Source organism: Callithrix jacchus, chromosome X (genome assembly GCF_049354715.1).
Source record: "Callithrix jacchus isolate 240 chromosome X, calJac240_pri, whole genome shotgun sequence".
Taxonomy (NCBI): Eukaryota; Metazoa; Chordata; class Mammalia; order Primates; family Cebidae; genus Callithrix; species Callithrix jacchus.
Window position 1 is genome coordinate 19,398,598 of NC_133524.1, and position 14,109 is coordinate 19,412,706.

Here is a 14,109-nt window from a genome sequence, read left to right on the forward strand (position 1 = left end):
CTGTGGGCAGAGGCCAACCTCAGCAGGCTCTTCAAATTGTTGGAGGCCAGGGTTAGAAATAACAGGGACTTAAGCTTGGGGATATCATATGAAATAAGCCAGTCATAAAATGATAAATAGCATATGTCACTTATTTGAGCTATCCGGAGCAGTCAAATTCATGGAGACAGAAGGCTGGTGGTTGCTAGGGGCTGGGAGGAGGGAAATAGAGTTGCTATTAATGTGTCCACGGTTTTATTTGTTGCAAGATGAAGAGTTCTGGAGACTGGCTGCATAACAATGTGAATACTTAACACTACTGAACTGTACACTTATGCATCGTTAAGGTAATGCTACAGGTAAATTACCTTAATTTAAAAAATGACAGTGATTTTGCCGTGGTAGCAGTATACCTGGGGTGAGAGAATGTGAGAAGAAAGGGCAACTTCAACAGTTTTAGCAACTGGCATTCCATCAGGGACCAAACAAAAGCCTCCCTGAGCCCTGGAAACGCTATACCAGGGCTGGGCTACACAGTGAAATTCTTTTTTTTTTAGCCAGAATCTTGCTCTGTCACCCAGGCTGGAGTGCAGTGGTGCAATCTTAGCTCACTGCAGCCTCCACCTCCCAGGTTCAAGCAATTCTCCTGCCCCAGCCTCCAGAGTAGCTGGGACTACAGGCATGCACCACCATGCCCGGCTAAATTTTGTATTTTTAGTTGAGACAGGGTTTCACCATTTTGGCCAGGCTGGTCTCAAACTCCTAACCTCAGGTGATCTGCCTGCCATGGCCTCCCAATGTGCTGAGATTACAGGCATGAGCCACTGTGCCTGGCCCACAGTGTCTCTTGGAGCCCTTCTGGTATATTCTAGGGGATGCAGGGAGATGAGAGAAGAGACACTACAGAGAAAACCTCTGCCTTGTGACAGTGGGCACAAACATGGAAGGGGTTTTCATGGAGGGTAAGCCCTCCATCACTTAAGGTGCTTAAGCAGAAAACCTGGGTGCCATGTGCCCTACTTCAGGCCTGTAAACCAGAAGGGGGCTTATTCCACAGAGGGTGAGGGAACAGTGACCTATGCAGGCTCATTCAGGTGCTCTGCTCCCAGGGCTCTAAGGAATTTACCAAGTCCTGCAAATGAATCTATTTTTTTTTTTTTTTGAGATGGAATCTTGCTCTGTTGCCCAGGCTGGAGTGCAATGGTGCAATCTCCACTCACTGCAACCTCCGCCTCCCGGGTTCAAGCGAGTCTCCTGCCTCAGCCTCCCAAGTAGCTGTGATTACAGGTGCGTGCCACCACACCTGGCTAATTTTTTGCATTTTTAGTAGAGATGGGGTTTCACTGTGTTAGCCAGGATGGTCTTGAGCTCCTGACCTCATGATCCACTCGCCTCAGCCTCCCAAAGTGCTGGGATTATAGGCATGAGCGACGTAGGCCCAGCCTGCAAATGAATCTTAGGGCAATAGCATACTCAAGTTGGTGCAAGGAGCGTTTATTGGGCCCCTGCCAGATCCTAGGCACTGAGTATTTTCTTCCACACCTTTTACACAGAATCCCATACATGTGTTCCAAGAAGAATGAACACTTCAGAGGGACTTGATGGGTTCACCTCCCTATGTCTGAGGCCTTCTGGTGCCTGTAAAGCTTAAAAGATACCAGCTGAGTGCTATTTAAGAGATAAGCCAAGTTTCACACCGGAGACTGGATTAGAGAAGTGTTAACTTCCTGCTTACTCTAAAACTCCATGCTTTTAGGTTCAACAATTAATATGAAAAGCGGGACAAGGGCAGCAGGACTTTAAGAAAGGTCAGTGCTACTCTTATTATTTTTTTTTTTGAATTACAAATTACCTGGCACCTCCAAAATACCCATCCTCTAGTTTTCTAATTGTGGAAAGCACAGCAGAATGAATGTCTGAACCATCATTTGCTAAGAAAAAGAAGAAAGGGATGAATTAGTTTAGTCTGGGAAGACTTTTTTTCCCCCTGGTACACACTGAAACATTTTCATCAACACCATCTAATTAAAATACTTCTGGCATAGAAGATTCCCGAGATAAGAAACCAAACTGCTAAGAAGCCCCTTCAGTGCTTTGTTGTGGCCATGGGAGCCATTTCAAATATTTGTAAAAGCCCAAACCACCCCTGGGGCAGGAGGGAGCCTGCTGAAATCCCTGGAGTTACTGAGCATGGTGCGGCTGACGGGGAAGGTGAGCGTAGGTCTGCCCGTCATCCTCCAGCAGGTGCACAGATAGGCCAGCTCGATCCTCAGCATCTCCACGATCATCTCATTATCGAGGGCCAGGTAGAAGTGATGCTGGTCAGTGAACTGAAAGTCAGAAGAGGCCAGGTCAACGGCCACCCTTCGTTTACCTGAAACACCAGCTGACACTAAGGGCAGCACTAATCCTGGGGTTTTATCACCAGGCAAGAAACTCAGTGTTGGTTTCAATCCACCAGGTCATTGGGCTGCCCTGCTCAAGATCAGACAAATTGGTCTGCTGCCGGCTCAGGAGCAGTCGCTATAGTGTAGAAGGTAAAGATGCGGTGCTAGATTTATTTTCAGCTCCTCAGATGGGGATTTAAGCATTTTTCCCAACACCACTGTCTCTGAAAGCAAATCAATAACTCCTTAATACCTATTCTTTCCAGGGCTATGGGTTCGAAGATGCTTTCCAAGTAGGGGCACCGTGAGCAGGTGAGAGGTGGACACTCTGTTTACCTGATTGATGGCTTTGGTTAATGTCACCTAAAGACACTGCCAGATGTTGAGAACAAATCAGATTGTTCTCTTGGCCTCTGGACTAGCGCAGTCTCAGCTCTGGACTGAAACCTGTTACTAAAGGAAATAGCTCGCAAGATTTCAGTGAGGAGCAGGGGCTAGGATGAAAAAGAGCAGCTTGGGGCTAGTGATCCAAGACCCCATGACCACCCCTGTGCCCAGGTGACTGGGGGCTGTGCTCTGTGAGGCCAAAACGATCCCACCATTGGTCTTTCTAGCTGCCCAAATGGGTGAAAAACATTTTCTAGGTACTTCCACAGGACTAGTTTTCTTTGGAACCCAAAGCTCTGCAGATAAGTTCCATAATCAGTATACTCAGTATCCCAGTAAGGGGAGTGGGGCCAGAAAATCAGCCTGGCTGTGTGTTAGCAGAGGGTCTGATGACAGCTTGCATAAGGGTCAGAGATGATTGTGATTAGGGGTGCAAGGACTGTGAGTCAAGTGTCAAGTGACATGTCAATAGCAAACCTCTAAAGCAGTCTGAATTTCACTACTATTTATGACAAGAAGTGATGGCATACCTAACCCAATTAACACTTACTGAGTACCTACTATGGGCAGACTTGTACCAGGCACTGTGTGTCATTTCTCATGTCTCTATTTGAACCTATACATGCACAATTCTGCCATATTCATAGGGGAAAAGCTTACCAGACAGCCAAGAGAACGTAAGTAAAAAAAAAAGAAGCTCATTGGCTTGTCGTTGGCCTGCTCTCCTCACCTGGGGTGTAAAAGTAAAGATTTGGTTCCTAATCACATATAGTTTAGAGGTTCCAAGGACGCCAATATGTCGATACGGTCGCCCACTCAAATTCATATTCTTATTCCGTCCTGTTTGAAGAGTAAAAGAGAAATCGGAGTTAGAGGAAATATAGTAACAAGTAATCCAGGCGACTCAGGCTAAGAGTGAGCTCATTTCTAGATTAGACAACCTACTTTGGGGCTTGGTTCTTCTACTGCCATCATCCTTTAAAATGGCACAAAGCTGAATATAAAAACAAATCCTGCCCCCCTTCTTTTCATGAATGTATAGGAACAGTACCCAGTTGGAACTGCATGGAAAAAAACTACTAAAAGGATTACAGAACGTTTACTTTTTATTTATTTAGTATTGAGCCATCATACTAATCTAAACAAAGTCAGATTCTAGAAAAAGCAGAGAGAGGCCGGGCGTGGTGGCTCATGCCCATAATCCCAGCACTTTGGGAGGCCAAGGCAGGTGGATCACAAGGTCAAGAGACTGAGACAGTCCTGGCCAACATGGTGAAACCCCATCTCTACTTAAAATACAAAAATGAGCCAGACGTGATGGTGCACGCCTATAATACCAGCTACTTGGGAGGCTGAGGCAGGAGAATCGCTTGAACCCAGGAGGCAGATGTTGCAGTGAGCTGAGATCATGCCACTGCACTCTAATATGGTGACAGAGCGAGACTCCACCTCAAAAAAATGAATAAAAGAAAAAGCATAGAGAACCTCCTCCCATTTTAATGGGTAAACGAGTATTTTCTGATACTAAAGGTAAACATGAGAAGCATCATCAAGACACAAATGACTTTCCCAATTGTGAATTTTCCAAGGCGGCGCCTTACTTTACAACAGATCCAGCAAATGCTGTGGCCACCTGTGCCGGTACCCACTGAACAGGTGTGGGAAGAACATGCTGGTTCGCCCATTCCTCTTCACACCGAAGCATGGAACCGCCCGCTTTAGTGTTTTGTCCAACTCCTTAGAACTTACATATATCACAGTTTCCCTCAGACCCCAAATCTAGAACCGAGATGTCCCCAAGCCAAAAATGCCCTGGTAATTTCCACAAACCTACCAAGCTTGGCGTATATGTGACTAAGAATCCGGCCTGGCTGGACTTGAATTGGATGAATGTCTGCGATACTCTGGACGTTCACCCCGTGTTTCCTCAACAAGTCCTTAATGTGATTGTTTTCTGCCAAAACAGTAACTGTGAACAAGAGCACAGAATGAGTGGTAGCTCATGACTCTTGTCTCTTATGGACACAACGTTCCTTACTGCCCTCTTCCACCTGGTGACATACACATTAGCATGCTCTTCCATACCATGACTGACTTTGGAAATGACAGCATTTGTCCTGCTGCTCCTCCCCGTTCTGTCCTTGCCACCCCTCAACACCCCCGGGGCCTATTTATCAAGTGCCCCCAATGTGCAACACAGTCTGATAAGAAACTTCTAGAAACTATCCTCACTAAGTCCCAAGCCAAGTCACCCAGTCTCATGTAATGTCCTGCCTCCCTCTGGGTCTGCATCTGTTCTAAACCTGCTTGGTGTCCCTTTTCGTGCAGGGTCAGAAGTGGAAACAGCTCTGCTTGGAGGATGCCAGAAGTCTGTGCCCCTGATCCCAAAGGACAGGGAAAAGAAGAGTAAGATGTGGTGCCTGCTGGCAGGGGAAGCTCTGATTGAGGGGGCGAGAAGGAAGAGACATCCCTCTAGAGAAATCAAAGTGGGCCTGCGAGTGGGGATGCTGGTGGTAATGGAACAGCCTGGCCCATTGAGAACCCCTGCACAGGGCCCCACTGGTGGGGAAAAATCACCCCAGGGCTGGCCTGGGCCCCATCTCTGGTGGGAGAGGCTGGGCACCTGGCTCTCCAGCAGACAGGGAGCTCATAGTGCCTGGGACCTGGGGGCCCATGGAGGAGGGAGGCTGTCACTGGGGACCCCCCAGGATCGGCTAAGGCTGCACCTGCTATACTAGTATTGCTAGCCTTTTTCAGAAGAGACAGTGCTTTGGCAAAGGGAAAGACTCCAGGGATGGGATTGGAAAAGGGGAGCATGGCCACAGGGAGAGAGGTTGGTGCCATGTCCAGCTGCGGTGGGGGCTGGAGACGCTCAGGGTGGTGCAGGATTGGCTACTGGTAAATATAATCACTGTACCCACAGGCTGGCAGGGTGGAATGTACAATACATATACATGCAGTTGAGAGCTGAGTGCCACCTCCTTCTATTTACATGGCACTTGATGCCTTTTCAAAGCCATTATCTCATCTGACCTTCACAACAAGGCCCGAGGGAAGACTTGCATATGCAACTGGCCAGTGATAGCTGCACGTGGACCCAAACCTCAGTTCCCAGGCCCTCAGTAAATGGGAGCATCAGCCATTCAGGACTGGCTGGGGGGCTTCCCTGAACACCTGTCTCTTCTAAAGCTTCCAATGACATGTGAGACTCCACACTGATCAAAACCCTAGCAGCCACTCTCTGTAGGAGTAACTCCTTTAGAGCAGTGGTTTTGGGGGAGGCCTGAGAGCCTCACGATCTGTGCAGCTGGATGTGGCTAAGGTTCTAAAACTGCACTTCCCCTACTCTATGCCTGACCTTCTGGGAATTTCTACACTCTTCTGTTACACTACACTAAATGCTGATGAACACCCATCAAAGTGCCCCAGTCTGCAGTTAGAAAAACAGTCTTGTCGATTCAAGGGATTAATTAGCAGGCTATGCTCTGGCTTAGTGCAGGGACAATGGAGTCCAGCTGGATCAGTCCACCTGCAAGTCAGGAATGGGTTCACACCTGCAGCTGTCAGCTGTGGCTCCTTGAGGGAGGTGAACTTCTAAGCCTCGTGTATAAGGTGGAGATGATGATCATCCTCACAAACTTTACCGAATCAGAATGTTGTGACGGGTGTATCTCATGGCTCTACTGACTGGGTGATAATCAGCTCATGTCACCACAGCATGAGCCCCCGAAGCAAAATGAACCAGTGGCCACAGAGAAATGCTTGTCATTTTGTTCAATCACTGTTTTCAACGTATGGGTGTGTATGTGCCAATCAACATAGAAACTGCAAGAATGATATGAGCCTAGTCATTAAGAAATGTACAGTCTCATTTAGGGGCAATAAGGTGTACACACAAGGTGCTATAACATTAGAACTCCAGCCAATGGAGATCAGACACAGCAGTAAGGAAAGCCCCAAATGCGTAAGGGATAAATTGGTGTGTGTTCTTTGTTCTTTGTACTCTTGTGGCAACATGGCTAGTGACAGTACCCTTCCTGCAGTCCAGGAAGTAAAAAAAATCGTGCTAATTTTTCTCTGTGGCACCAAGCATCTACTTCCAACATCTATTTCCAACAGATGGTGTACTCTATGGGGCACACAGAATGTTACTGGACTGCCAGGAGGTCCTCCCTAAGAGGGAAAGTAGGAAGAGGAACAGCTGCACCCGTGTGCACACCATATGCCAGGCCCTACACCCAGCACTTTCTCCACTGCAATCTCAGTCCATCTTAGGAAGCCCCAGTGAGGGAGCTCAAGTCTTGATGACCCTGAGGCACAGAAGGGTGAAATCACTTGCTAGGCAGATGGCAGCAGTAGCCCGGGCCGGTGTCCCACCTCTCCAGGAGAAGGGTTGGCTGGAGAGGAGGGGGAGGAAAGGTGGATACAGGTGAAAGGCGGAAAGACGTCTGGACTCCAAGGGAGGAATGAATGACCCTCAGTTGGCTTCTGTGTTTTCACCAGGCTTATTTTTCAAAGAATAACGATTATGAAAAATGATGCACAACGAATCACTTGTGCCCAACTTGCAATCAAGGTTTATATTCAAGAAAACAATTACTTTGTAGAAAGTCATTTTGTGGTTGGGAAGAATTCTGTTGCCTTTGGGAGCCACTGAGTTATACAAGGCATCTCACAGAACTGCTACATGCTAAAGCATAGGCACGTACACACTTCTAAAAAATGAAATAAGAAACTAGGAAACACTATGAATTAAAATAACATTGGTTTCACAAAGTTAAGATATAAATAGTAAACACACTCACAAACCTTGTACCACAACATCAGGTTTGACTGAAGTGGAAAATCTTCTATTTAAGGGATCGATTTCACCAGTGGCAAGGAATCCCTATGAAAAAAGGAACATTAACACTATGAAATATTGATTAAGTAAAATTTCATCTTAAACTGAAATGTGAAAATGAAATATTTTGAGGCTCAACATATTCAATGCTGTTTTTATATTTTTCAAGTCAATTGCTTATTTTCTGTGAAACAGTAACATTGTTCAAATCGCCACTGATAAACGTATTGCATTTTTGCACCTAGCTCTCTAGGGCTCGCCGAATATGCCACCATCTTGTATGAGCAAAATGAATGATAACCAATACTATACAAGCTCTCAGTAACGTGCCAGGCATTATGTTGAGTCACTGTATGTGGACTGTCACATTTATGCCTCCTGACAGGTAGGCACTACTGTTGGGGCTCAGAAAACACCCCCAAAACGAAGGCCTCAGCAGCAGCCTTAGAAGCAAAAGCTTTCCTCTGATCTTCTCCTGCCTCCCTCGCTCAGTCCATTCTCCTGGAGGCACCATGGAAACTAGAATTCCTCTTCCCAAAGGCGGGGCATAGAAACCAGAATCCCTTTTTCCCAAAGCCAGCCAAAAAAAACTAAAAATATTCTCTGTGTAAAAACTAGCCATAAAAAATTCCCTGACCTTACCTTGTTTGGCTATAGGTCATAATGGCCCCATACCCAGCAGCAGGAAGGAGCGCTGCACGGAGAGGCCAAGAAGAATCTAGACAGAAAGGCCTCCCTGGGTTTCCCCACTCAGTCCATTGGTATTCAATTGGGCCCTTTTTGGGTAATCACATTTATACACAGCTGTCCATACTTTGTTGAAACTATGTGTAAAAATGGACAATTTCTCCTAGATCTCGGGGTCTTCATTCTGAAGGCTCCCCTGTATACATGTTAAGTACATCTGCATGCACTTCTTTCTTATAAATCAATCTGCCTCGTGTCAGTGATTTTTCATCAAACCTTTAGGGGAACACCATGGCTCCTACACTACCACCATCACCACTGTACAGGTGGGAAAACCAAGGTAATGACTCAAGGGAAGTGGCAGAGTGGGAACTTGGTCCCACCACCCCCACTCACTTGCAAAGTATTCTCTTCGAATATGGACCTCCTTGCACTTTCTACAAATGATCTGAGCCCCGAGAGGGAGGATCAAGGTGTTCTGGGAGTTCTGAGGAGAAATGGGCCTAGTACTGGGCCCAGAGAAAGCCTTTATATCGGAGAGCAGAAAGCAGGGGAGGGGAGTTACTGGTTTCCCATTTCACTGATACAGAAATCAGAGCTGGAAGGTATCGCAGAGATGATCAAGTCCAACCTTTTCACTTTACAGATGAGGAAACCAAGGCCCAGAGAGGTTAGAAACTTGCCCAGAGTCAGAGAACTACTGAGAGACAGGGCTAGCTTTCAAAGGAGATATATGCGTTTTCCCTACTAATAAACACAGGAGTGGAAGACACAGCCCCTACTCCAAGGACATGACCAGGACTCTGCTCCAGCTCGGCTGCTAGAGTTCCAGAGGGCTGCTTCCACAGTGGTATCTTTCATCCTGGGCTTCGACACTCTGGGAACCCAGTGGCATGCTGACCCACCACCCTTTTGGCCTTTTCTAGAGCCCAGCAGTCCCTTGACGCTTCCCTGGGCTCCTTTCCCTCTCCACTTCTCCTTGCAATCAGCTGAGCGGGACCCTCTCAGGAAGGACATCTGATAAGGTAACTCACACTGAGGACTGGGGAATTCATTCTGAGGCAACTCCAGAGTATTTTCATATTAAAACAAAAGCCTGGTGACAAGTCAATGCAGAACAAAAAGAGGTGTCCAGAGGCAGTTGTCTGCAGAAGGAAGGGTGCTGTGGGTTGTTTGAGGAGATACCTGACACAAAATCCACCAGAGAAAATCTGGCCCACCGCCTCTTTCTCTAAAGAGATCTGTGGTTCTTGCACTTCCTGCACCTAAGACTGGGGCAGGGGGAGCTGGGGCGAATCTAGTCATTTCCCAAATCTCGTATCTTCTAGGATCACATGTGCTAATAATCCTGGCCAAGAAGCTTCCAGCTCCTCTGACCATCATGTGAAACAGGTTCCAACCACAGAGGAGGAATGCCGGCAGGGGCGATGGGGAGAGCTGGGCCTGCCTGGACCTGAGCTGGTTTCATGGAAATATGGACACACAAGGCCAGGAGTCGAACCATGGAGCCAACACAGTCCAGTTGACCTTAAACACATGAAGATGCAAAAGACATCCGCACACACCCCTGGCAGAGAGTCCCTGTGCCCTTCCAGAGTTCCCTGCACCTCCAATCACATGGTTTCCGGTCTGTGAGGCCACCAAGCCCCCTACCTCTGCCAACAGTGAGCTGAGGATGTACAAGGATTGGCCCCACAGATGAGGCACCTTCCCCATAGGAACTCGGTCCACCGTGTGAGGGTTCTTGTACTCTTCATCTACCTGGAAAGAGAAACAAATCCAAGGTCAGAAACTCGGAGGATAAAATGTCCATGATACCTGACCCTGGGGAGTGCGCTGAGGATTTACGGAATGGTATTCATCCTCCAGGCCGATTCCTTGCAGGCGCTAGAATGCTGGGGCGCAAGCTCCTTCCTCAGGGCTGCAAGGCCATATATAAAGCAGCAAGGTGGAAGTCAAATTGTGGCCTGGTTCTGGACAAGTGCCCTTCCTACAGGCAAACGCAAGGCCATGAGCACCAGATGTCTGGCCTGCCTTCTTTGTGGCAAGGTTCTGGCCATGAGAACGCTCACAGCTCATGCTTACATTTGGCTGCATTATAGGTGAAATGATGGAAAACATCAGCCTCCAGCTGTGGCGGTGCATCGCTGGAAGCCATCCCTAGGGGTTTATAAACTGTGCGCCCTAATGCAAGAGAACTGCCAGAAGGTGGCACTATTTACTGTGGAAAAACACTTGAACTACTGGCCTGCAACTGCTCCTTCAGGGCCTCAAAAAGCTCAACCCACCGGGGGCTTCTGTCTCAGCAAAATCAACTTTGGTGCTTTCTGGAGGACAGAGCTGGCTGCACCTTGTAAGCCAGTCCACAACTTTCTCTCTTCTAAACTGCATGCTGCGCTTTGCCACTTTAGCCATCACATCATTGGTTGCGGGTAATGTCAGTGACTGCTTTTGTCCTCCAGAAAACATAAGTCAACCAAAGGAAATAGAAAACGTCTTTCTCCCAAGGGGAACATCAACTACAGGGGAGTCATTTTCTGCTTGTGGATTAATCAGTGATGTTATTAATATTTTAGTAAAATTGCAGCAAACCACATTGCCATGTGTGTACCTATGCAACAATCCTGCATGATCTGCACATGTACCCCAGAACCTAAAGTACAATTAAAAAAAAAAAGATGGGTTTAAAAACTAAAATTAATAAACTAAAAACTTTTTTTAAAAAAAGAAAAACTTAAGTGCATGAACTGAACACAATTAAATGTGATTAGTAATCAAATAATCCAATAGGATAATAGTGTGGAAGATTCTCCAAAATGTCATAATCTTTGGGTAGTAGAATTAGGGATAATGTTTTCTTCTTTCTACAGAATCCTAGATGTTTTGTAGTGTACAGAATTACTTGTATGATAATCAGGTACTATGTGAAAACTAGTTGAAATGTAAGTCGTGTTAACAAAGACTGCTAGGTTGGCACGGTGGCTCGCGCCTATAATCCTAGCACTTTGGGAAGCCGAGGTGGGCGGATCACCTGAGGCTAGGAGTTTAAGACCAGCCTGGCCAACATGGCGAAATCCTGTCTCGACTAAAAATACAAAAATCAGTTGGGCATGGTGGCAAATGCCTGTAGTTCCAGCTACCCGGGAGGCTGAGGCAGGAGAATCGCTTGAACCCAGGAGATGGAGGTTGCAGTGAGCCAAGATTGTGCCACCGAACTCTAGCCTGGGTGACAGAGGGAGACTCTGTCTCAAAAACAAAAACAAATAACTGCAAAGATCTAGAATGAGAAATATTCAACGCAAAGAACAGAGAGCAGACAAGGTGTCCAGGTCACAAGACAGCCTGGCTTTGCACTCTTCCTATCCATAAGCCAGCTCCTGCCCCACATGGAGGCGTCCCTCTCCGCCTCTCTGCACACTGGTCCTTCTGAACTGCCCGCAGGTCCTCAAAGGTGCCATGTCTTTGCTGCTGCCTCTGCTGTGGCTGCCCTCCATCTCACAGGCCAGCTCCTCTGGCCCCCGCTAACCTGCAAGCACATGGGGACAGAGCTGGCGCTGTAGCCACCCTTGTGCCCCAGTAGCTAGCCTGGTGCCTGCCACAGAGCGGGTGCTCAATCCATGTTTGCAGGCAGTTTCACTGGTCTCCAGCTGTCCATGGAGGGCCTCACGCAGGGCAGTGCCCTGTGCAAGCACGTCCAGCTGAGGAAATGAGTGGGGCTGACATCCAAGCTGCATGCCACCCTGGCCCGGGGCTGCTGCCACTCTGATGAGCCCCTTTATCTAATTTGCACACAGGTGCCACACGGGCCTGTGGTGGCTGTGTGTGCAGAAATCCTACCCAGCGGTCTCTACATGTTATTGATGTGACTGAGGAACCTTCCCAGCTGTCATCTGGAAGCAGCCAACACAAAATGCAATCAGTGTCAAAGAGTGGGCAAAATTGAAGCCTGGCACACCTGCATAAACACACTAAGGACATTGTAATGACAAGCAGAAACCCAAAGGTCAGTGTGGAGTTTAGAAGAGAGAAAGTCGCAGAGTAATTTTTTACAATGTGTAGTCAGCACTGTTCATCAGAAAGAAAGAAAAGGATAGCTTGTAACATCTACCATTTATCATAGTCAGTAAAACGTGCCCTCTAGTTTGCATGGCTCTTCTCTTTATTTTCCCTTGCTCTGCTTCCAGGTTCCAAATGACCTCTCATTACCAATTCTGTTTTGCCAAATGCTTCCGTACTGGGAAAGGAGCAACCTGAAGGGGGATAATTAACATGTAGCTGCTAGAAGGTCACCCAGCCTCCACTGCCAGCCCTGCCCCAACCCACACACTGCAGCACGTGTACTAAAAAGAATGCACTCATTTGCAGGGAATCTAGGCTGAGGACACTTACAGGGAACAGCCCCAGCAGGCTCCCTGGACTGATTTGCAGAGTGAGGGAAGACAGTTCCTGTCCAAAGTCTGGCCCTTAACCCTGGAACAAAATCAGTCCTGAGAGAGCTCGGATGATGTGGGCTGTTGGTTCATGATGGGATGAGGGGCCATCAACATCCCGGAGCTCAGGGCTAAGGGTTCAGGCTGGTGGGACTTGGTGAGCCCACCTGGAGCAAGTGGCCACCTTAAGTGGCCCAGTGAACCAGATGGGCTAATACAAATGCAAAAAACTGAATACTTGCGGCGATAGCACGTTCTACTCACGGAAACTCAATTCTTTCCTTTGATTTTCTACTTGGTTTAACTGGTTCAATCATCTAACACATAATAGTTCCTTTTAGATGAAAATAATGCCCAAAGTGATACATGGTGGTACCTTTTTTGCTTTAAGGATCAAGTATCAGACTCCTGGAAAAGTAAAGAAGTCCACTATACCACTGCATTCAGAAGCCTAGTGAGAGCATCCACTGTGGATACTTCCATTACCCAGAAATGTACCACCCATTAGGAGGCAGCATGGAGTGGCAGCAAGGCCCTGAACCTGGGTTCTGGCCCCAGGGTGGAGCCCAGTGCTATGTGAGCTCTGACAGGTTCCACAGCCTCGCTGAGCTGAGGCAGACACTTTAAAAGGTCCTGCCAGTTCTATGGCCATGTGTGTGGGGGCCTGATTTAACCACAGAACACCTAAACCCAAGTAGCTGTATGCCGGGCCTCTGTGGGCTTACGACCTCCTCCAGGCCCTGGTGATTTGTGGGAAGGCACAGCCCTCTGAAGGCCTTTTCATCCCACAAACACAAAAACCAAGCTTTGAGGCACCAGGAGCATCTGAGGGACAGCCTGGAACCAAGAACTCTTCTCTTTTAACCATGAGATACTGACAGAGAAATCTTCCTGTCAAGATAATAGGTCCATCCTGACCCAATTTAGAAAACTTGAAAGAATAAAACTATGTTTGGGCATTTTCTTAGAACTGGACTGTTTTTCTTTCCCAGATGTAGAATAGCTTCTAACTGATTACTCAAACTTTAGCTTGCAAACTGCTTGAATCAAAGGAAGAGATTCTCAATACCCCTGTACATCTGCTTTCTTCGTCTGTGGAAGTGTGTAAAAACATGGTGTACAACAGAGGTTTATGTTCTTTAGAGAGCCTGTGTCAGGGTTGCGGGAGGGACAGGTATCCTTTGAGGGTCTTCAACTGCTGCCTCCCCATGATACCCATGGTCAAGCATGTTCCACATATTTTTCCAAAGCCATGTTTCCTTGGGATAGACAGGAACACTACCTAGGGGTTTTTTTTTCCAAAGCCATTATTCCTTGAGATAGACAGTTACACTACCTAGGGTTTTCTGCCTTTTTTTTTTTTTTTTTTTTTTTGAGATGGAGTCTTGCTCTGTAG

General features: G+C 47.3%; 1 protein-coding gene across 16 annotated transcripts in view; it reads right to left on the reverse strand.

Annotated features, from left to right (window-relative positions):
- PHKA2 (phosphorylase kinase regulatory subunit alpha 2) overlaps positions 1 to 14,109 on the reverse strand; it is a 95,120-nt gene that overhangs the window by 31,195 nt on the left and 49,816 nt on the right. For all 16 annotated transcript variants that reach the window (XR_013531539.1, XR_013531538.1, XR_013531537.1 and 13 more), the window contains exons 12-17: positions 9,937 to 10,044; positions 7,563 to 7,641; positions 4,588 to 4,722; positions 3,484 to 3,593; positions 2,165 to 2,309; positions 1,832 to 1,910 (exon numbers count right to left, since the gene is read on the reverse strand). Coding sequence is in view for 9 of the 16 variants with exons in the window: in XM_035289537.3 (XP_035145428.3) it covers positions 1,832 to 1,910; positions 2,165 to 2,309; positions 3,484 to 3,593; positions 4,588 to 4,722; positions 7,563 to 7,641; positions 9,937 to 10,044 (656 nt within the window). In the remaining 7 variants the exon portion in view is untranslated. The remainder of the gene's footprint in view (positions 1 to 1,831; positions 1,911 to 2,164; positions 2,310 to 3,483; positions 3,594 to 4,587; positions 4,723 to 7,562; positions 7,642 to 9,936; positions 10,045 to 14,109) is intronic.